This window comes from Camelina sativa, chromosome 17, assembly GCF_000633955.1.
Source record: "Camelina sativa cultivar DH55 chromosome 17, Cs, whole genome shotgun sequence".
In the NCBI taxonomy this organism is placed as follows: Eukaryota; Viridiplantae; Streptophyta; class Magnoliopsida; order Brassicales; family Brassicaceae; genus Camelina; species Camelina sativa.
This window is the reverse complement of record NC_025701.1, coordinates 1,678,973-1,701,519: the sequence shown is the minus strand read 5'-3', so window position 1 is coordinate 1,701,519 and position 22,547 is coordinate 1,678,973. Positions and strand designations below refer to the sequence as shown.

Here is a 22,547-nt window from a genome sequence, read left to right as displayed (position 1 = left end):
GGAGGAAGAGTCAGCAGCGCGTTTAGAGCCAACAGAAGGAAAATCCTTAGCCGTAAGAATCCTACCACGCTCTCTCCACGCGCCACCGCCGAGGCTGAGCCCCAATCCTGATTCCAGCTGCTCACTCTCAGCCGGAACATTATTACTCTTCTTCCCCAACTCCAATTCTGAACCACCACGCATGTCAACAAGAAACCGTAGAATCCAGAAGATACCAAAAGTGAGAGTCTTTCAAAGAAGGGTAACCCAAGAAAAGAAGCTTGAGAGAATGAGGACACAGAGAGAATGGAGACAAAAGAAGAGCACGAGGGTATTAAGGGTTTCAGAGAGAGACGAGGGAGAGAGAGAGAGAGAGAGAGAGAGAGAGAGGAGGATTTGGTGGTGGAGAGAGTGATGAGGAATTTGGGGACCCCATATGTCTTGTAATGGCCATACCATAATCCCCTGTTTTCCCCCCCAATCAAAAAAGTCTTCTCTTTTTTTGTTATAAATATTGTTTTTTCTTCCAGACATTATCAAACCTGTCGTGCTCTCTCGTTGCGTTATTGTTGTGTTTGGTTCAGGCAACAGAATAAAGAGTCCCAAGAAACTTGTTTACAGTTGTGTGTTGTTGTGTGTGTGTGCAAGGATTTTGCTTTTGTCTTGGTGTAAAGAGGCTATATTGTAATGCTTTCGGATGAAGAGTCGTTGTTATAAAATATCAATTCTTTTTTTGGAGGTAAAAGGACTAATCAAGAATCTAGAGAAACTTATGCATTATAATATAATGGTTTAGGGGCATTAATGGTGTAACTTGTTTCTATTAAACCGCTCCACAAGTCTAAAAAGTATCTTTCTTTTTATTGGGAGTTCACTTTCACTTAATATTAACTTAAGTTCTGATACCACGATAAGGTTATTCCGAAACTAGTTTGTGAATACTGAATAGTGGATTGATTTTGTTATCTTAGTAGCAACCATTTGTACGTTTAAATTGCATATACTATATATAAAATGGGTTTTTTTGCTAAGTGTACTATAAAATGGTTTTGTGTATTAGTTACATTGCTCCTAGATTTTCGACCTAATTTAGAGTTTCTTTGATAGGTTGGCCATCTTCTGTATAAGGGCAAATTTGTTTATGATCATCATGCCACTGCATATATCGACCACTTGATTATCTTTCTTTTCTATAATAACTAAGATAATAGTATATTTTTAAACGTACAATATAATTTTAGTTGACAAACAGAAAAATACACCTTATTCATTCGTATTATTAACTACTGTTTTTTTTTTTCTTTTTCCTTAGACCATGATTGTTGTCGAACAAAATGATAAAATGTATATATAGAGAGAGAATGGTGGGAAAAGATACATATAGTAATTATAAAATCGTGGTGATGAGATATTCATCATGATGTTTGATGATCCGTTGTAAACTTTTGCAGGCGCAATTGCTTTGTGGAAAAATTACACTTTTGATCAAAATCATTATCAAGGAGTACGTTAAGATCATGCTCTAATTGATGGATTTTGATAGAAACTAAAAATCGATTCTGTCCGGGTTTTCGTGGCCTAATGGTAAGGACGGGCCTTGGTTGCAAACACAATCCGGATTCGAATCATGCTGGAGGGAATTATCTCACGAATATTCGGACACCCACATGGATATGGATCCTTACTTACGATATATTTGAAAATCCGGAAGGGGGCCTACCCATGGGTTGCCATTTCCCCAAAGGATTAGTCTGGGCTTATGTGAGCTTAGGATTACCCCTGAGTTAACCAAAAAAAAAAACTAAAATCGATTCTGAGTTAAATAAAACAAATAAACAGCCGGTTGTATTATGTATGAACCAAATATGTCTACATTTAATTATCTGGATTTGTATTTAGTTTTATTCTTTACCGTATATACCAATAATACCATCGGCTCGGCTACAACAACACTAACACTCACACTCACTCTCACTCTCATCATAAGGATTAGCTAAGTTCTCGGCTCCTGTCTACTCTTTCGGTTTTAGGCTTCAGAGTCTATATTCCACAAATGTATGTATCTGTTATGTTTTAATATAAGTTCAAGTAAAAGGATATATTTTAATATTTATTTCTACAAATAAAGAAAAATATGGCAATCTCCAACCCAATTCTATATTTATCTCTACAAATAAAGAAAAATATGTCAATCTCTATTTTAAAGCAAGTTTGCTCCTATTTACCTCTATTAGACAATCTCCAATGTATATCTCTATTTTTTCCTCTAAAATAGAGTAACTCAAAAATAGAGCATTGTTTTCCTCCAATGTATTACTCTATTTTCAACTCTAAAATAGAGTTAGTATAAAAAAATAGAGGTGAAAATAGAGTTGCTCTATATATAGAGCAATCCTATCATTTTCTCTATTTTAGAGTAAAATATAGAGTAGGTTTGGAGCAAATGTTACTCTATAATAGAGATTTGACTCTATTTTAGAGTGGGGTTGGAGATGCCTTTAGACCATCACCAATGTATATCTCTATTTTGTTTCTCTAAAATAGAGTAACTCTATAATAAAGCATTAAGTTAGTGTAAAAAAATAGATGTGAAAATAGAGTTGTTCTATATATAGAACAATCTGGAGCAAATGTTGGTCTATAATAGAGTTATGACTCTAAAATATAGTGGGGTTGGAGATGCCCTTATCACCTCTAAAATAGCAATCTCTATTTTAGAGGTGATAATAGAGCTCTGTTGGAGTAAAATTTACCTCTATTATAGAGTTTATATATTTTAGAGATAAAAATAGGAAAAACTATTAGAGATAGTCTAATAGATTTATGTTCTATGATACATTTTTGTCTTTGAAAGATAGATTTTGTTGATAAAAAAAATAAAATAACTTTTCTACTTTATATTGTTTTCCACATGGGATTAATCTAATGGTTTACATTTTTTCTATTTACCCAAAAGTAATTATACATTAATTTACAAATACAAATTAACTTTGTTTAATATGTGTGATAATATCAAAACATCCATCTATTAGGGATAGAGGGAGTAAAACAAAAAAACACTAAATATACCCCTACTTCTCTTCTTATAACCATAAGCCTAAATTTATAAAAAAAGTTTACATGAATTCTCTTCGGGTATTTTTCTTTATATGTAAATCTAGGATTTAGGTAAGTGGAATAAAATTACATTACAAAAAAAAAACTGAGTAAATGAATTTTTGTTGGGTTTTAATCCTTCTAGATTACACACACTTTTTCCCTTCGTAAAAAATTATATAAATTTATAAAATAGAGGGAGGAAAGGAAAATACACAAGATTATTATCAATAACATTAAATTTTGTTTACTATAGTCATTGTTGATTCATCCACTTCCAAAAAAAAAAAAATGATTTGGTACAAATACGAATTTAATGTAAAATCAGTAAAGTTAAAAATTACACAAAGCTCAGATCATCAGCAGAATATGTGCGATGCACGCGTCCGGCTCCACCTTTCTTAGTAGACCCATCATAGTCGGCAGGTCCACCACCACCGCAAACAAAACTGCACTCCACACCACAAATCTTACTAAAACATGAAAAAGGTCCATTACCTCCGTCTGTGTGACGGCGATTATGCTTCTTTATTGCTGGAGTTTTTCGCCTTGAACTCATTCCTCCACCGGCGGTTGCGGCGGGGACGCTCGCACTATCATAATCACTGCTGCTTATTTGGCTTGATCCAATGTCGTATAATGGTGGAAGTTCCATTCGCCATCTATCGAGCTTGGAACGTAATCCTTCAATGCTAGATTCGTCGATACTCCATTCGCTGAGTATTAAGCTCTCTGTTTCATGCGACCCATTTTTTGCCAATTTATCAGCCACTTCTGATGGCGATGGACCTAACTCTGATTCAGTTAAGATTCTTCTTCCGGCAAAATTTCTCATTGGTGTACCAAAATCATGATGAGTTTTCATCGGCGTAGCCATGTAGTTTGATCGCATTGGTGTAGATCCGATAATGTTTGACCTCATTGGAGTTGATCCAGCCATGTTTGACCTCATGGGAGTTCGCATTGTAGTTGATCCAACCATGTTGAAATGCATTGGTGACATTGCGATGATGTTGGATCGCATCGGAGTCGATCCAACTCCGTTAGGTCGCATCGGAGTGGATGCGATGATGTTTGATCTCAATGGTGTTCCATGCCTTGATAAGTACGGAGAACTTTGGCCACGATCATAATCTTTTATTGATCTTTGTTTCTCGTACATTGCCTTATTTTTTGGTGTTTTACGTGATTGATGGTTTGAACCATAAGGCATGACTTTTTGTCTCTCTCTTCTTGGTGCCTCCACATGAAGTTTCTCTATTGATGATGAATCTATGAAGTCTGATTCAATCGAATCATACCTCTGCTTTGGAATCTTAGGATTTTTGTTAGAAGTTGAGTATCCATTCAATTTTTTATCATCAGAATTCGTCGTGGTGGGTGAAGTTTCAGATTCACTGCTCACCAATGCGCTTGCCGGTTGTCTATTAGCCAAACGGCTACGTTCAGCTCTACTGAGAAGATCTGAAACTACCATGGAACTTGAATCACTTTTTGTGCGACGGAGTTCAGGCCTTGAGATTACAGATTGAAACTGCCTCGAATAAGGAGATTGTGGATTCTTTGAACTTCCTTTATTACTATTTAAATGCAAATGTTGTAGATGTTGATCCTCTTCTCCAAGCAAATCTCTGTATCCCACAGCAGAAGAATCCATATGGGTATAAAGCGGCATACTTCGCATAGAACCATCAAGCAATCCAACACCAATGTTCAAAATCCCTTGAGGTCGACCTGAGGTACGACGAACTTGAAGTGCAACAAATCTCATTCCCGGAGGTGGGGTGCGACGATACTCATTATTGTTGGTTCGATATCCAGGACGACGATTAGGAGGAATGAGATTGCTAATGAGGACACGAACTGTACCTACATGAACATCTCGAAACCAATGCAATGCGTAAATTTCGATAACAACGGCGGAAGTGTCAGCGTATAAAAACTCTTCGTTGACTCGAAATACGAATTTATCATTCCAAGTTGGGTTTGTTCCACCATTGTAGTCAACACGGGTGGTGAGTTTACGTTCAGAGTGAACCCAAGCCACCGCGTAAGTCTTCGTCTTGCGGGCCACGGGAGCCAAGTCTTGAGCTGAGATTATGTTCAACTCTAGCAATTGAAATGATGGAAACATCATCGACATTGTAGATTAATAAACTAATATTACATTAAAATCTATTTGTTGGATTTGAGAAAGTAGAGAATTGCGAGAGAGATGAGAAAATGAGATCTCTCGCAATTCTCGATTCACGATTCTGGAAAGTTGAAAATGAATGAAGAAGAAGTAGATTTTTTGATTGGTGGTGGTAATTTTCTAAAGAGTGGAGAAAGGTAATAATAATCATTTTGCTATAATTAGTTTCACGTATGTGAGAAAGACAACGTGTCTATTAGAAGTAATATGGTGTTTATGAGCTAAAGTTTACTAAATATGGAGGCAATCCTGAGGTATCAAGTTGACATTGACGATAAACTCAATTCTATAAATTTGAAAAATTTTAAAAATATATTTTGGAGTGAAATGTTAATGACTAAGAATTCATGACTATTATTCTAAAAATAGGTAACGATCCTTTATAATGAACCATATGTTTCACTTGCTTCTCCAAATATAACTTCTAACAAGATAAAGACTTCCCCATACACAAAAATAAGTGTGTCTCTAGTGTGTAGTCCAAAATGAACGGTTTGGAAAAGAAAAAGAAGTGAACCTAAACTAAACTGATAACTTACTTTTTGTGGCTAGCCTTGGGGGAAAAAAAGAAGAACATGTTACACGTCCTTGTCACATTTATAATGGGCTTCTTTTTTATTTGAATTAATGGACCAATGAATTTGAGACTATTTTATCCTCTTTTGTCTATTAATGCCTTTGCGGGGTCTAGACTCCACAAAAAAAAACTCAGTTCATGTGTGTGGACCTAATTGTTCGCCGCCCATAAGAAAGGTCTATTTTATTTAATCACGAGACACCTAACTTCTTTTCTCCTTCTAAATCGAAACCCAAACTAATTTTTTGAAATTAAAAAATCGAAAAAGTTTTGCTTTGGAGTGAGGGTGAAATAGATAGAAAGTAAACTTAAAGTGAGAATTTGTAAACAAGATAAAACAGTAAGGGTCAATTTGCGAAGGTTTTGCTGTCTCGTGTCTCCCCAGGAAATCTAAGTTTGAACCCCACTTATCCTGTTTCTTCTCAAACTGGGTTCACCACTTACGAACCTCAAAATTATTACATTGAGTCGTCGTAATCGTCGTGTTGGGGGTCCTCCGAGGAATCTTTGTGTGAACCACGACAATTGAACCAAAACGTGGCTTAAAAGTCGAAAACTTTGCAACGGATTTAGAAAGAAAAGACCCAAAAGGAAGATGCTGAAGAGTGAGGCATCTCTCTCGAGTTACTGCGATTCTGGAGATCTCGATACGAATTTGGACAGAACTGTTACGATTGGTGATTCAATTGACGCCGGCGAGTTCAGTTTTGCGAAACTCAAGGAAGAAGAAGATGAAGAAGACTGTGGTGAAGGTGACGAGGAGGAGGAGGTCGTTATTAAGAAGCTAGGGGTTGGTGAGAGAGATGAACAAGGTTTTGGGATTGAAAGACCACCAAGTCCTTCTATGCATTTAGCTGCAGGCTTAGGGATTGATAAGTTTGATTTGTTTGGTGATGAGATCAAATTTGATTTGCCTGGTTTTGATGATGAGAACTGTGCTGATTACTACAAAGGCATGCTCGAGGAGTATCCATTGCATCCTTTGCTTCTCAAAAACTATGCCAAGTTCTTGGAGGTATTGAAATTTTTTTTTTGACTCAGATCATAAGTGTTGTTGTATAATGATCAACTCTGTTTTCTATTAATGTCTTGTTGTTATGTGGAAACCAGTATAAAGGAGATTTTAGTGGAGCAGAAGAGTATTATCATAAGTGTACTGTAGTTGAGCCTTGTGATGGAGTTGCTTTAGCAAACTATGGTAGATTAGTAATGAAGCTTCACCAAGATGAAGCTAAAGCCATGAGCTACTTTGAACGCGCTGTTCAAGCATCTCCTGAGGACAGGTCTGTTACATCGTTCTTTGCCTTTACCATTGGTGATTCTGTGATGATAATTTACCTGACTGTAAGTAATTTTCCTTTTCAGTAATGTTCTTGGGGCATATGCTAGTTTCCTCTGGGAGATAAATGATGATGATGAGGACGAGGACTCTCTAACTGGACAAGGAAAAGAAGAAGTTGAGGTGGGTTTTGTTTTGTCACCTTTTATGTCCCAATCTCACTTTGAATCTTGTAGTAGTTATTTTAGCTCAAAGTAGACAGTTGTTACCACCATTTGTATTCTGCCTGGTGTTTTATTGTTAATAGGCTTTTTCGATTCAAGTCTCTGATGTTGAGTTTCGTTTTATTGTCCCCGGAAAAAAAAAAGGCTGATGCAGCGGAAAAAAGCAGCTCAAGCTTGTCAAAGACAGAAGATGGAGAAACGCTATGCAGATACGCGAAAGCGTTCTGGACTATTAATGGTGACCATGAGAAGGCATTGGTCTATTTCGAGAAGGCCGTTGAAGCCTCTCCGAATGATAGGTATCTCTCTCTCTTACACAATATTTTTTTTGTTTTTTTTCACATTTGAAAACTGAAATATGATCATCATCTTCTGATGTTTTGTCCAGCATTATTCTTGGAGAGTATGCTCGGTTCCTATGGGAAATCGAAGAATGATCATCAAGAATAAGAAGAAGAATGTCTATAGCTGAAGAAAAATCTAAGGTTGATAAGCTTCTCTTCTTCATGGAAACGGCTTGTTGTATTATAAGCTTCACTCATGTTCGTTATGTGTTGTATATTCAATTCAGAAACGAGAGAATCTCGTTAAAAACCATTTCTATGTCTTTTGCAGATTCGAATGTTTTTACAGGATCAAACTTAATGTTTCCAACTATGTAATATAAATGCTTATTGATCACTCGGACCACGTTGTCTCAAAAAGTTTAATTGTTGGAATTTCCTTAATGAAAGAGATTAATACTAGTACTAATCAACTCATAGACATTATGGTACTAGTTGGAATTAATAGTTTAGTAGTTAGTGTAATTGATTGAGAAAAAAAAACAAAGTTCTCTTTTTTCACATTTTTTGCAAGTAATTTTTGAACATTCCACCTTCCCATCCACCACAAAATTTTCTACCTCCCAAGAATCTGAACTAACAAAATTAAAATTAAAATATAATAACAATTTTCATGAAACTAAAGAAGTTTGGACTTAGGAACTAATATAGCCTCTTGGGAAAAAAGAAAAATTAAACTTGTGGCTGCCTCTCTCTCTCTCTCTCTCTCTTTTGAGGGATTGGACTCCTTTTGTTCTCTTCCTCTCCATCTTTCAATAGTCTGCCAAAAAAAACAATCATTATTATGATAAATTCCAATAGTAGTATTACCTTTATACTAATAAATATTCTACATCACATGTGCATGGTGCATGTGTTTTGTATGTATATCAGTATATGTAATATTATTATAAACGTATGATTCTAATGCATGTGTATGTGAAGAAAAAATGGTACCGTCATGTTTCTTCCTCATCAAGTTTTTGGCAAAAAGCAAACAAATGACAAGAAAGCCAACACCAGCTGCTCCTCCTACTATTATTGCCACCGTCTTCCCTGTTGCTCCTGTCCACATTTTAATTATTTTATCAATATCAAATGTACTCATACACAATGTTCATGTATGTACGTACCTATCATTCTTATAAACAAAATATGCACATCTCTATTTCTCCCTAATTAGTGGTAGACCATTTTTAATGAATTAAGACATCTCTTATGGGTACAATAATATTTAATGAAATCATAATAAATAAAGTAATGTTTTGAACAAAACTATAGGGAATATTGAAACTCCAAGGTGTATAACTGTTACCAATTTATTTAAAGAAAAAGTACACTTTTTTTTTTAATTTTTAAAGAAATCTTTGAGACTAAAAATGGAAGAACAAAGTCCCACAATGAAATCTTCAAATTAAAGTGAAAGATTAGTTTTAATCGGAAAATGTTCAAATTTTGAGAAAAAGATTGATTCTTTGAAAATGACTTCACCAAAGATTCTGATGGACCCAGAAATCAAGAACACTAACCTGTAGAAGAAGAATCATCTGAATTTGAAGAACCAGAGCTAGAGGACGAAGAAGATGAAGACGAAGAAGAAGAAGATCTTCTCGGGACACCATTAGGGTAATAACTATAAGCGATGAAGCACTTGTGTAGATAAATCTGACCGGAGATCGCGCTTCCACATTCCACCTGAGCTTTCTCGAGTGCGTTTTTAACGCATCCGCTGCAATCAGTGTCTCCGACATCTCCTTCGCATTGTCCTAAAACGTAGACAGATTCGTAAGTGGTTGCGTAGAATCCGTGGCCTGACACGACGCCGTTTTGCATCACCCCGAACGCCGTGTCCCTTCTCTCCGCGAACCCGGTCCCGGCGATGTTGCTCTTCCCACATGTCTTGAACAACATCTCCATCCCTGCGAGAAAACCAAACCGGAAACTTTCGGTGTAAGAACAACCAAACCGGTCTATATCGGTTTATAGACAAAACCTAAAATTGAAAACTTCCTAATTCACTTCTGACCGAATATGGTGTTGATTGAACCGATTCGATTCTAACCAAACCGGGAAAAATCTTATCCCAAAAACAGTTAATTGAGTTTTGATACAAAACCAGACCAGATGAAGCTGGTTTAATCGAACCGCTAGTTTGATGATTAGTCCGGTTCGATTGAAGCCAGCGAAGAAGAGAAGAAGAATGGAGAAAAGGGTAACCTGAAATTTGAGAAAAGCCAGCGACTTCATAGAGAAGATAACAGCCGGAGAGCTGAACTCTAGAGGCAATGGTTTTGCCACAGAGCTTGTCGGAGAGAACAGGAAGACGACTGACACAGCTGTAACAGTCATGATTGCTTAAATCTCCTCTACACTGGAACAGACCAGTGATGGTGGTAGTGCTTGTTCCTGTTGTGGTCTTGTAGAATCTGGTTTTAGTTGACTGAGAAACCAGTGAGCCGAACATAGCAGAGAGTGCTTGTGAGTATAAACCAGATGGATCTGAGAATTCCTGTTTTGCACATCCTTTGTAGATTAAGGTTGTGTATTCCGTTGTTGCAGATTCTACTACCACGACATTGAGATCTGGAAGCAGTAGACACATCATCAACAAGATGGTGCTGATGAATGAGATTGAAAGACCCATCTTAGTGTGTGTGGACTCTTTTGGTTTCTTTCTTTCTTTTTTTACTTTGGGGTGGAAGTGTTTCTTGGAAGCAAGATTGTTGGAAAAATCAAACCATTGGCTCTCTCATTTTGTAGAGATGTATGAAAGATCGAATCTTTGTGGGATTTTTTTTGGTTTTTGAGTTTATGTAATTAGTTGCTTGGTGGCTCAGTAAAGCTTTTTATGTTTTTTGTTTCTGTCTTCTAGGTTTCTGGGTTCTTGTTTTTTTGGCTTTGGCTTTGGATGACCACTCTTTCTCTCTCTCTAAGACATGTGAGGGGAGATGAGAAGAGAGAGAAAGAGTGAGTGAGAGAGAGTCTCATTTCCTTTTAACGCTTCTGAGCCATTCAGTTCTCAAACTGTACAAATGTTTGATTTACTGCAGCAAACAATATAAATAATTTATTGATTGAAAGCTTTAGATATGTGTTTATTTATTTGCTTTAGCTTCCTTTTTACCACCAACTAACTAGTGGCCTTTGAATCTAATTTAAAGTAAGTTTATCTCTAATATAATCTAAAGTGTCAATTTCTCATTGACTTACTTTGTGTTACAGTATGGTTTAGTGGTTGTTGGTTACTTTGGAAATTGGGTAGAGAAAGATACAAACTTTTCTTTCACTTGATAGCTGGCTGATACCAAATCATGTTTACGAAATTTAACTAATAACGGAATTAGAAATAATGGGCTATAAATGGAAAACTAAAAAGGCGAGAGAGAGAAAGAGTTGGAGGAAGTGAAAAGGAATCTAAGATTGGTGTGGGGAATGGGAAGATTGTGAAATGTGTTTTTTGACCAGAGAGTACAGTCAAAATCTCTGTCTATCTCAGGGTTTTCTAATTTCTATGACCACCAATCACTTTCTTTTGTCTTCATTTCATTGTCTGTTAAGACTAGGAATCCCTCAAGACTGCCCTTGCACAAGTGTTTAATTCTTACCGTTTAGGTCCAACAGATTTACTCTTACCATAAAGTGAGCAGCTAACTTTCTCTGAAACACAACGCTTCATATGAACTCTTTCAGACTAAAGATAGAAAGGTGAAGAATTGCAGATACTTAAATACTTAAAAGTAATGATGTTACAAGAACCTTTGGACTTGAAGTTGTAGATTGGGAAGAAAGGGAGAGCTCATGTGTATGTGATTGTGATTGTGATTGTGAAAGGACCATCAAAAAGCTACCAAACAGAACTGTAAAGATACAACAAAAATCGAAAGATTGAGGATTTAGCTACTCTTGATGATGTGGCTTAAAAATCTCTTCATGAATCTTGTGCAGAATCTTCGGTATTGTCATCGCCAGGTAAACCAAATATCCTGAGATTACGGTCCATTGAAGCGACTGCTATGTATTTGGAGTCGGGTCCAAACTTAACACATGTTGCTTTACCTGCAAATTCATGGATTTACAATGTTAGCATAACAGACTCAAAAAAAAAAAAAAAGAAGGAAGAGCAGTGACTTCAAAAAGCTTAATCACAAAGTATTTACCTGTACCGGACAGGTCGGGAAGGGTCTTGATTGGGTTCCATTCTGCTTTTACACTAGCTGTTTGGAATACTCTACAACATTGAAACACAAGTCTTTTGATTAGATGATCTGCAAAAAGACAAATCCATATATCCAAAGTGCATTTTTGGTGATAGTAGGTTCTTTGAGTTTGCATAACTATCTTTAAAAATATCTCGTTATCAAAGTTATCCCCTAATTTAAATAATGCCCTACATAGTGTGTATCAAATTAAACCTCACCTTATATCTGAAGCAGCAATGCCAAGATAAGATCCACTGTGGTCGAACTCCACTGCACAAAAAATTTCATTCAGGTCTTAGTAAATGAAAAACTAATCAGCAAAAAGGATTACTAGAGTGCTCAGATAGTTGAATACCCGAGTTTGCATCTGGAAAGTCAAATGTTCGGAAGTTCTTTAACTTGCGCAAGTCCCACAACCTAACACCATCTAGTGCAGCAGTCTGTAAAATTGAAAAATAATAGAAATAGTGCTCAGTCAAAAGGAAACTGGTGATATCCTTCTTTCTACTTAACTTAGGTCAAAGTACTAACCGCAAGGAAATAACCGTTCTCAGAGAATGATACAGAGGTGATTTCCCCAGTGTGTCCACCAAACTTTGCCACATTTGCCTATCAAAAGACACATATTAGATGAAAGTGAATTGAGAATCAACTTACAAGTGAGAGCAGTTTGATGATCGAGGAAGGTCAGAGAGATTTTACCTGACTTTTTACATCCCAAATCTTAACAATAGACTGAGCGGTACCAGTTCCAAGAATGAGACCATCGGGATGAAAAGCAGCAGCCGTGTAATCCACCTCATCGGAACCATCTGTCACCTGAATGACAACAACAATAATGAGAAAGACGCACTGACAAAAACATTTATTTTAACGAGTCTTATTTCGCATTACCAATAAAGGCAATGCTTAACGAATCTTTTGCACATAGTATATAAGCATGGTTATGTTCACATTAAACAAAGAAAAGCTGAAACTGGAAAACAGGTATCAGTAGTTGCTTGTGGATGAAAATGTTGGGGACCTGAGCAAGGCATAAACCGGAGGACAGATCATAGAAGCACCATGTACTGTCAAGAGATGCCGACACAAAGTATTTATTCGTTGCGTGGACAGTTACAGCTCGCACCTGAAAACCACATCATTGCTTTTACATTAAACAGAACAAATATGAATAAAAGGAAAAACTGTATGAGACCTGTAGAAGTTCTTCAGTTACATCCTAACCTCTGCAGAGTGATCTTTTAATGTATGTCTACATGAATAGTTCCCATCCTCAGAACTTCCCCAGATACGGACTGTCTGCAGAGTGTCAAAACACCAAACTAATCAATCGATCATGTAAGTCAACTGATTTGCGGCTGTTAAATGACAAGATAATCTCCTAGTGGCGAGTACTACTCATTAAAATCATGACTTACCTTGTCTGATGAAGCAGTCAACACAAGATCAGCGTCACCAACAAACTTAATGCTTGTAACCTGCAAAAGGAACAATGCATGTCAAGCACAAACCAACTAAGGAAAAGTTATAAGAAAAAAAAAAGACTACGGCAAAAGACAGACCTTCTTTGAATGACCAGTCAACGTTGATAAAATTTGTCCTGAAGGACGATCAAAGAGAACGGCAGTTGTATCAATTCCTCCAGTAGCAATGATATCCTGGTTACCACATATAAAAGGAAATTAAGAATATTAATATTATGAAGAACAGATACAGGAATCTGCGCAAACAAAAGGTATTGAATAATAAATTAATGCAATGAATCAATACGAACGAAGCACTGTTTAGTATGAAAATAGAGACAATTGTATACTTTTTAAGCTAATTTTTTTCTTTTCCCAAGAATAACATTGATAAGCTTCCAACTAGGGATTCACGAGAGTACAAATTAATGTAAGCGCACAAGTAAGCATGTCACTTTGACTATTAATGCAGTGACTTCCCAGAACAGACAAAAACTACACAAAGTGATGATGAATGAAAAATTGAGAAGTTCCAGATGTCAAACCTTAGAATGTAGGATGTCCATTGAAAAAATGCCAGGTTTGTTGGTCTTGTGAAGTGGGTGGCTTGAGAGTTGGGTGAACTTCTCCAGAGCATCAATTGAAGCCAATGTTTTAGGGATCTAGAGAACCAATGAGGAGATATTATTAAGACAGAAGAACCACACGCAAATCCAATTAAACTCCAAAAATACAGATATCCTCCTTGTATGGTACAGATAATAATGTATGTGTATGTATATGTATAGCTAGCATGTTCTCTCTTGCCTTCTATTTTCCAACTAATATACTGATAGATGTGCAGCTGTATGCGTTACCTGTCTCTTTTTACGTTGCTGAGAAAGAGCAGCATTACAATCTGTCAGTTCTGTGATAACTTCAGCCGAGATTCCAAGACGCATTTTCTTTGCATCAGGCCCCTGTTCACCATCATCCATAGCTATATTGCAACGATAAAACAAAATTGTTACAAGAGATATGACCACAAAGCCAACTTAATTTGAGAAGCAAATGTGCAAGAATACCTCTTTTGCCATTACTAAGAGCAGCATTCGCTGTGGAAACTTCGGGGACTGCAGGTAACTGCCTTTCAGCCTCAGCGAGCAATTGGCGTGATTCGTCTCTTTCGTTCTTAAGCCTAGCAATCACACGGCAAGCAGCATCATGCTGCAAACAAAAGGAAAAGATTACCCCCAAAAAATCCATCAATCACCGTTATCACTAGCAAAAAAAAAAAAAGAAAACATCCAGGAAAAGAAAACTAAAGTACGTAATAGATATTTGTAATTCATGTAGTCTGATAAGGTAGTGGCAGATACACTAAACCATAATTACCTGATACAAAGCATGACTTAGCTCTTGCCTTGCAGTATGTAATTGTTGTTCCAGCGAAAAATTTGATAGTATCAAACTATCCCATTCCTACAAGCACAACAAATGGATAAACTTTTAATGCATTTGTTTTGCCTAAGTCAAAATAACCGGTGAACACTTTTGTTTGCAATCTGCTATGCTAAATGAACATACAATTCAATGTAAAGAGTAGATTGAAATCTGCTATGTTAAATAACTCAAATAGCCATGTAGACCATAATCAAGTTCATTGATCCGTAATAGAAAAACACGGAAAAAGAAGTATAGGTGAAACAAGATAAAACTTACAGTCTGGAACGCTCCAAGCAATCCAGGGATGCTAGATGCGTGTAATGCTTTCGGTTTTACGATCTGAAAAATGGTCCCGGAGAACAAATCAGGCTTTAATAAGTTTCTACAAACAGTGCTCTGTGACAAATAATTCCAGCGGTTGCATCATTACCTTGCCAGTTTTGATGGGAACAATGTCCTCAATGGTATGTGGTTCACCAGTAACCGGGCATTTCCCAAAATCCTACAAGGTAACCAGAAGCAATCTACAAATTATCACGGACGCATACACAGGAATGTTCTTATCTTTGCAACCGCAGATACATTATCAATTTCTCATATCAAAGGGATTTTACTAGTAGTTCCCACAAGAATATAAACCAGATGCATTGACAAATCTGAAATATAACCAGGCAAAATTTTGGAAATCGTGCATAACGAGCATACTAGTTCCAGAACATTTACACTAAGAAAACATCTGAAGAGCTGAAAACCCTAAATAGGAGTCGAACGAACGGAGAAAAAGCAAAGAGCTAACTTACCAATATATGCCTCTCGATTAGTCGCTTCTCGTAGAGCAGACCCGACTTCTTCGAAACCACAGGCTCTTCCGGAACTTCGCCGGAAACTGTACGGTATCGACGGTGTTAACAACAGAGACCAAGCAAAATAAAAACCCTAAATCGGCAAATAGAGAAGAAAGAGTGGCTTACTTGCACAATTCATCTTCTAAGTATAAACGAAGAAGAATAAGAAGAAGTATACGCAGCAACTAGAAGACTAATCGGCGAATCCCTTAAGAGACTGGACTAGGGTTTAAACTACTACTCTCTGGTTCCGGCGCTACTAAACAAAAATCGCAGAAGCTTGGAGAAGGAGGATGCAGACGGAGAGAGAGAAGCCAAAAGAAATTGTTTAAGCTGCAGACAAAAAAATTAGAGTTCTCTTGCTATTAAAGTTTGGGCCTTTGTACATTTAAGATGAGATATGGGTTATTGGGCTTTTTATGAAGCCCATATTTATAAACGGTCTATATAGTTCATTCTCTTGGAGATTACACCATACGTGTGCAACACTGCACTGCAAGCTTTTTGCCGATCGAAGATGCTCCTCCTATATATATTTCCTTGTAAAAAGTATCGATTCATCATATCAGCTTTGATCTCAAGCTGTTTCTTTTTTTTTTTTTTCCTTTTACCGAACAAGTTGCTATTTTTTCTTTCTCTTTCTTTCTCATTAAATTATTTCTTGCAACCTCATTAATATCTCTAATTCTTGCAACCTCATCAAGCATGTTTATTTTATAACAGATATACCAACCAAAAAAACAAATACCTGAGTGAGTGAGTGGTGATACGTATATTTTATTTTGTATATGATCTATATTAACTAGTCTATGTATATTTATTGTTAAACAATATAATTTTGGTGGAATCGTATATTATGGATAAATATCAGGAAAAAAAAAAAACTTGGATACTCAGGGCAATGATTTCAAATGCTTCACAGAGTTGGGGACCAAATAGAATGTTGACAAGCTATGTCACAACCATGACCAAAACAAAACAGCTAAATAAGAACAAACAGAAATATCGCCGTATAAGTAATTACTGCGTAATATATATATATAGTCTATGAAAGTTATAAGTTTTTACAAGTGAGGGGATATTTTGAACTTTGAATGTTTAAAATTTTAACTGAGTGATAGTCGTATTTACGTTTATCTATATACATATTCCTGCCGATCTATAAACGTATCTTTTTTCATTTGGTACGATCGATCAGTTCATTAATTTGGTTATGGACCTTATGGTTGTAAGAAGAACAACAATATAAGAAAACGACAACTCGAAGTATGGTATGCTAATTAAAAACTATATCACTGTCACGGAATTTTTATCCAAAGGAAACCATTTTCATATGAAAGTTGTAGTGATCGAATTTTACTAAGCATCACGTAACTTTTTTGTTTTCCTCGAAATTTGCATGAAAGAAATAAATTTGACTTTGTACAATCTCTTTCCTTTTTTATATTTCTTCCAATTTTTCACTGACCTGGTCTCTTTATTTTCTTTCTTTTGTTCTTTGCCACTTTCTTACCAGCACTATAAAAAATAAAAAGGAGCCAAGTAAAAATTTAGAAAATAACAAAATAAAAATGCTAAAAATAAAATAGAAAAGCTAACTCTATAAATAGAAGGCTTAATTTTAGTACTTCGAAGTCAGAAAGTCCAAAAAAAAAAGAAAAATTATCGCGCGAGAAAAAAGAATATGGGTCAAACTCCTTTTTACCGGTCAACTAAGTCATCACTTAAGGTGTGTGGACCAATGTCTCCACGTCAACTCAAATTATACACGTGTTACCATTCATTACACGCCACGTCACGAGAATAAGAAACTCTAGGACCAGCGCGTTTAACGTCAATTGCCACGCTGGCATTTTTCTCAAGGGACTCCTTCATTACATTAACATACATATACGTATAGATAGATAGATACACAATATAACCAAAAGTATATATAAATAAATTGGTTACGATAACTTCCATAACTCTCTAATTTAGTTTTCTCTAGAAAGCTGTAAGAAATCTCTTTTCTTCTCTGTCTTAAACAACAAACGTTTTGGTGTTAATCGTTATTTCTTGTTTTCGTTCCAGTATTTTAATTCTGTAGATTTTCTTGTTCAGAGACCATCACTCCTTTGGTACCACATTCAAGAAGCCTCTCTTCCTGGGGAATTTGCTCTCTCGATCTTTTCCAGGAAACATTTTCACGTTGGAGGCTATAAAGAACACATAAACATGTCGCAGGACGTCATTTCGTCTCACGAGCAGCTCTCCATGGTACGTAAACTAATCCATGTCAATCACTTTTGAGTTCTTTCTAATTCGTGCAATGCTAATTGTTTGTTCTTGAATCTGTTTTAAGCCCTTCAATTCTTTTTTGGTGTTTTCTTTTCTTTATCAAACATTGGTTTGCTCATATGATTGGAAAAAAGCCTTTTTCTGAAAACTTTGCATGTATATCCAAACGCTCTTTAAACTTTATTATATGAAAAGTCAAATTTATTTCTATGTAATTTAGCCCAATGGAATAGAACAATGTTTCTAAAATCGATGTTTTTAGTAGGTAACATCGTTTTCTTGATTTAATTTTTTAGTTATTCGGGTTTATCTTTTGTTAAATTGCTTCATTCCTTTTACTTACTTTTCTGTCATTTTTTGTTTTTTTATAACTCGTTTCATCATCTAAACGTCTGAAACGATAATTTGTAAAGCAAATTCTTTAGTTCTAAATTCATTTGTACGGTGTTCATTGTACCTTCCTGGATAGCTAGCCAACCACAAATCATCACAAGACATAGATAGAATAAAACAGTTTTTCAGAATTCAAAAGATGCTACATCTCTTTTTTAAGTAAATATAATTTGAACTTTTTAATAGCTAATTATTTATAACATCTTTTTCCTTTATTTATATGTTAAAATATAATCATATGAATTTTATTAGAAATATATTAATTACTGTATCAAGAAAATTATGATTCTTGCTCTTATCTTGGCCTTTATTTGTTGCTGTTAAAGAAATTAGGTGTTGGTTATAATTAGGCAATGTTTTGGTTCTAAAGAAACACTAGAATCCCAAAACTTTCCTGTTATGGAAACTCCCCCTCCTTATCGTCAATTTCTTCTATAGATTCTGTATTGATGAAAACCACATAGAACGAACAAGATCTGATTTGTATAAATGTGTAGTTATCTTTAAACGAGCACTGTATTAGATTAAAACTAATTAACCTTTAGGTTATCTGAGTTTCTTGTTTTGCAAGAAATTCCTACCAAGTGCTTTTTATGCAAGCCTTCAAAGTATGTCCAAAATAAATAAAAATTTGCTTGTATAATTATTCACTTCTTTTATTTTCAGCTAATTCGATATTATATTTACTGTTGTTGTTATTTTGTAGGATGAGATCACAAGCCCTCTCACCGCGCAAATCTTCGATTTTTGCGATTCACAATTGTTTCAAGAAACGTTCAATCAAACTTCTGAAGTGACCTCTGCTTCAAACGTTGGTTGCGGCTATGTCGAAAACAACAGCAACAACTTTCCTGACAAATCCAACAGTGGTTCGAATCAAGATCACGAAGACAACAACGACAACGCCGATTTATCCATCATATTTGACTCGCAAGACGATTTCGATAACGACATCACAGCTTCCATCGACTTCTCTTCATCAATCCAGTTCCCAGTCTCTGATCAACTCCAAGAGCAGTTTGATTTCACCGGGATTCAACTTCACCAGCCTCCGAATACTCTCTACTCTTCCTCCTCCGGTGAACTTCTGCCTCCGCCTTTATCAGCTTTCGAAGAAGATTGTCTTTCTTCTGTCCCAAGTTACAATCTCGGCTCCATAAACCCTTCTTCTCCTACGTGCTCTTTTTTGGGTAATTCCGGTTTACCATCTTACATGGCCGTAACCGGGAATATGATGAGCGCCGGTTTAGGATCTGGATTTTACTCTGGTAGTATCCATCTCGGTTCTGATTTCAAACCATCACATGACCAATTGATGGAAATCCAGGCTGATAATGGTGGAATGTTCTGTCCAGATCCAATCAAACCCATCTTCAATCCAGGAGATCATCCTCTCCAGGTAAAAATTTGTTTCTTCATCTTGTGAAGTTCCAAATTAAAAGGCTTTAGTAAACCGGTCTGACACGAACCGGTTATGGGGTTTTGTTTTGTTATAGGGACTTGAGGGTGGAGAGAACCAGAACCAAATGGTGGCACCGCCGGTTCTTCCGCAGTTAGGGACGGAGATAACCGGTTTAGACGACCCGAATTTCAACAAAGTCGGGAAGCTCTCAGCGGAGCAGAGGAAAGAGAAGATTCATAGGTACATGAAGAAGAGAAACGAGAGGAACTTCAGCAAGAAAATCAAGGTCTGTGTGCTTAACCATCATAACCGGGATTAAACCATTGGTTTATACATATACCGATCTATTCAATTTACTTTTTTTTTTGTTGGTTCTGTTTCGTTTGTAGTATGCATGTAGGAAGACATTGGCAGATAGTCGTCCAAGAGTTAGAGGAAGATTTGCAAAAAATGATGAATTTGGTGAACCAAATAGACAAGCTTGTTCAGGCCATCATGAAGAAGACGATGATGATGTAAGATTACTAGTCCGGTTATGAGTTTGTTTTTGTTTAGTCTTTGATCAAACCGTATTAATTAAAACGAGGTTTGGTTTGCAGGTGGGGGTAAAGGAAGAAGAACAATTAGTTGATTCTTCGGACATATTTTCACACATAAGTGGTGTGAACTCTTTCAAGTGCAGTTATCCAATTCAGTCTTGGATTTGAGTTGGAGTACTCATTACATGCATGTGCTTATTATAAGTTACAGCCCAAAGAAAAAAATAGTATTGATTATAGAGGTCTATTTGTATATTTATTAGTACATTAATTTTTTTGTCCATGACTCATGGTTTGTCGAATAATTAGAACATAAGGAAGAAGAGAGATGAATAATGGGTTTAGGCAGGTAATTATGAATAAAATCGTAGTTGAGGGAGAGGGTTTGTTTATGTTACATAGAAAACTACAAAATTTTGTAGATATGTTATATAGTATGGTATGATATTTATGATGTCTATTGTATTTGATGGGTGTTGTATAATAATAATAATCATCACTTGAACATTATTTATAAGTAGTTGTTATTTTCTTTTATCATTTCTCTTAATGTACCAACACACTTCCTAGATAAACAAAAATTAGATTCAAAATTTAGTGAAATAATTGAAGTAAAAGAATATATCAAGCGTGCTTTGCATTTTGAATTTAAAATTTCATAGATAATAATACTCGTCAAGAAGCAACAAAAACCTCGATCCAATCTCACGCCCAAGGTCTAACGACAATAATACTTTTGTCATTTTTTGTTGGTAGGTTTATAAAAGATTCTTAATTTCGTCGTCAGACATTTTAGAATTTTAAATTATTAGAATTCTTGGATCTTTATGACAACTTTTTTTTTTTTTTTTTTTCAAATATCCATGAAATCATATAAAACAATAGATGGTTTACGAGTTATTTTCTAATTTCTTGATCGAGCTGTTATATTATATGAAAAAATTGAAAACATCAAATTTAGCTAATTTTAATTTTCCAAATTTAAAACTGACGGGTGTAATTTACAGTTTCGAGAAGTTTCAACTAGTAGTATTTATAAGAATGTATGCGGGTTGACCATGACCCATCCCAGAAGTTACGCCATGTTAGCTAGATGTTCCTATTTTGATGCTTTTTTTTTATTTTTTTTAAATATTGTTTTGTCTACGAACAATAAGTATTGACAATAAACTCGTAACAGAAAAATGATGTTGATAATAATAAACAACATATCAATTTATTTTCGTATTTATTAGAAACTATTTAATACTAGTAGTTTGCAAACAGAAAATGCATAAATACAAAATACTATAACATACATGCAGACAAATAGACAATTCAGATGATGTACAACGAGTAGCTTTTAAGTTTTCCACGTTACAATCTAAAAACATCTTTTTCTTTTCTCTGGGGGTTTAATATTACGACGATTAATACTCGGTACCTATTTGTTAGTTTTATTGCAGCAGGCGAGATTGAATGTGTCAACTTAATTGTATTTTATCATATCATTTAATTAGGAAAATTATTGTTAACTAGAAGTCGATATATACTTCTATTAATCTTTGATTCAAGTAGACATGTTTTACGTGTTCATCGCCGATGGCCATGAACCTGGCTATGTTAACAATACCGCATTTAAGCTAAGTGTACAATTTTAGTAGATGACTCATATTGCTTCTATCACTAGCAGAAGAGTTAGATAGAAATTGGATACTTAGTTAACCAATTTGATGTTATCATTTTAATCTCATGCATCGACCGTTTTGTTTGTTGTTTTACCCACAAAGTCACAAGATCTTATACATTTTAATAATTTAAATTATATATAGCAGATTTTAACATGTTGACCGCACCTTGAAATAATGCAAAAACTGCGGTCAAAATTAGAAAATAATTAAAGAAGTTAAGAGATAGTGACATGAGTGTGTTGTTTAAATATAATCCACCGAACGGAACACACACGCACCTCCCACTAAAAGCCAATTAACCAAAAGTTGTGAAAACAAGACTTAAGTGGAAGACTGAAAACATCAGAATGATATAAAAAAAAAGTGGATACAACGCGTTAGGTTTCTGTACAATACACATTTCCTTTGATCACCACATTTCTCATATTATTTGTTGCTTCCAAGCTTTGCCCACTTTCTTGTTACTCATCTGATTCCTTAAGAGAAGAGGGAAACACTAGTTTATGATTTTAAATTTGGTGAGACATTCGAAAGAAAAAGATCAAATAACCCACAAGGAGAATCGAATATTATTTCGTTGATCAAGTTTTAATCCAGGTAACAAAAGAGACTCTTAAATGAAAAATGTTAGTTTTTTTTTTTTTTTTTTTTTTTTTTTT

The 22,547-nt window shown here is 35.5% G+C and overlaps 6 protein-coding genes across 6 annotated transcripts in view; 3 read left to right on the top strand and 3 right to left on the bottom strand.

Annotated features, from left to right (window-relative positions):
* LOC104754591 lies at nucleotides 3,242–5,363 on the bottom strand. Its single transcript, XM_010476812.1, has one exon. The coding sequence runs from the start codon at nucleotides 5,216–5,218 to the stop codon at nucleotides 3,416–3,418; it is 1,803 nt and encodes a 600-aa protein (XP_010475114.1). The 5' UTR covers nucleotides 5,219–5,363; the 3' UTR covers nucleotides 3,242–3,415.
* On the top strand, nucleotides 6,254–8,030 carry LOC104754590. Its single transcript, XM_010476811.2, has 5 exons — nucleotides 6,254–6,861; nucleotides 6,957–7,129; nucleotides 7,212–7,308; nucleotides 7,494–7,648; nucleotides 7,738–8,030. The coding sequence occupies exons 1-5, from the start codon at nucleotides 6,442–6,444 to the stop codon at nucleotides 7,784–7,786; spliced, it is 894 nt and encodes a 297-aa protein (XP_010475113.1). The 5' UTR covers nucleotides 6,254–6,441; the 3' UTR covers nucleotides 7,787–8,030.
* On the bottom strand, nucleotides 8,171–10,591 carry LOC104754589 (cysteine-rich repeat secretory protein 3-like). Its single transcript, XM_010476810.2, has 4 exons — nucleotides 9,890–10,591; nucleotides 9,202–9,591; nucleotides 8,630–8,737; nucleotides 8,171–8,453 (listed from the first exon to the last, which is right to left on the bottom strand). The coding sequence occupies exons 1-4, from the start codon at nucleotides 10,314–10,316 to the stop codon at nucleotides 8,446–8,448; spliced, it is 933 nt and encodes a 310-aa protein (XP_010475112.1). The 5' UTR covers nucleotides 10,317–10,591; the 3' UTR covers nucleotides 8,171–8,445.
* Nucleotides 11,373–15,949, bottom strand: LOC104754588 (pre-mRNA-processing factor 19 homolog 1). The gene is made up of 18 exons (XM_010476809.2): nucleotides 15,734–15,949; nucleotides 15,563–15,648; nucleotides 15,193–15,264; nucleotides 15,039–15,101; nucleotides 14,712–14,798; nucleotides 14,402–14,543; nucleotides 14,195–14,316; nucleotides 13,883–13,999; nucleotides 13,437–13,532; nucleotides 13,293–13,352; nucleotides 13,099–13,173; nucleotides 12,896–13,000; nucleotides 12,574–12,690; nucleotides 12,403–12,480; nucleotides 12,227–12,311; nucleotides 12,090–12,141; nucleotides 11,830–11,900; nucleotides 11,373–11,728 (listed from the first exon to the last, which is right to left on the bottom strand). Exons 1-18 carry the CDS (start codon nucleotides 15,744–15,746, stop codon nucleotides 11,601–11,603), a joined length of 1,569 nt encoding a protein of 522 aa, XP_010475111.1. The 5' UTR covers nucleotides 15,747–15,949; the 3' UTR covers nucleotides 11,373–11,600.
* LOC104754587 lies at nucleotides 17,569–20,686 on the top strand. The gene is made up of 6 exons (XM_010476807.1): nucleotides 17,569–17,600; nucleotides 17,708–17,863; nucleotides 18,984–19,676; nucleotides 19,774–19,965; nucleotides 20,069–20,194; nucleotides 20,279–20,686. Exons 2-6 carry the CDS (start codon nucleotides 17,822–17,824, stop codon nucleotides 20,384–20,386), a joined length of 1,161 nt encoding a protein of 386 aa, XP_010475109.1. The 5' UTR covers nucleotides 17,569–17,600; nucleotides 17,708–17,821; the 3' UTR covers nucleotides 20,387–20,686.
* LOC104754585 overlaps nucleotides 22,187–22,547 on the top strand; it is a 1,911-nt gene continuing 1,550 nt past the window's right edge. The window contains exon 1 of the mRNA XM_010476805.2: nucleotides 22,187–22,485. The gene's annotated coding sequence lies outside the window, so the exon portion shown is untranslated. The remainder of the gene's footprint in view (nucleotides 22,486–22,547) is intronic.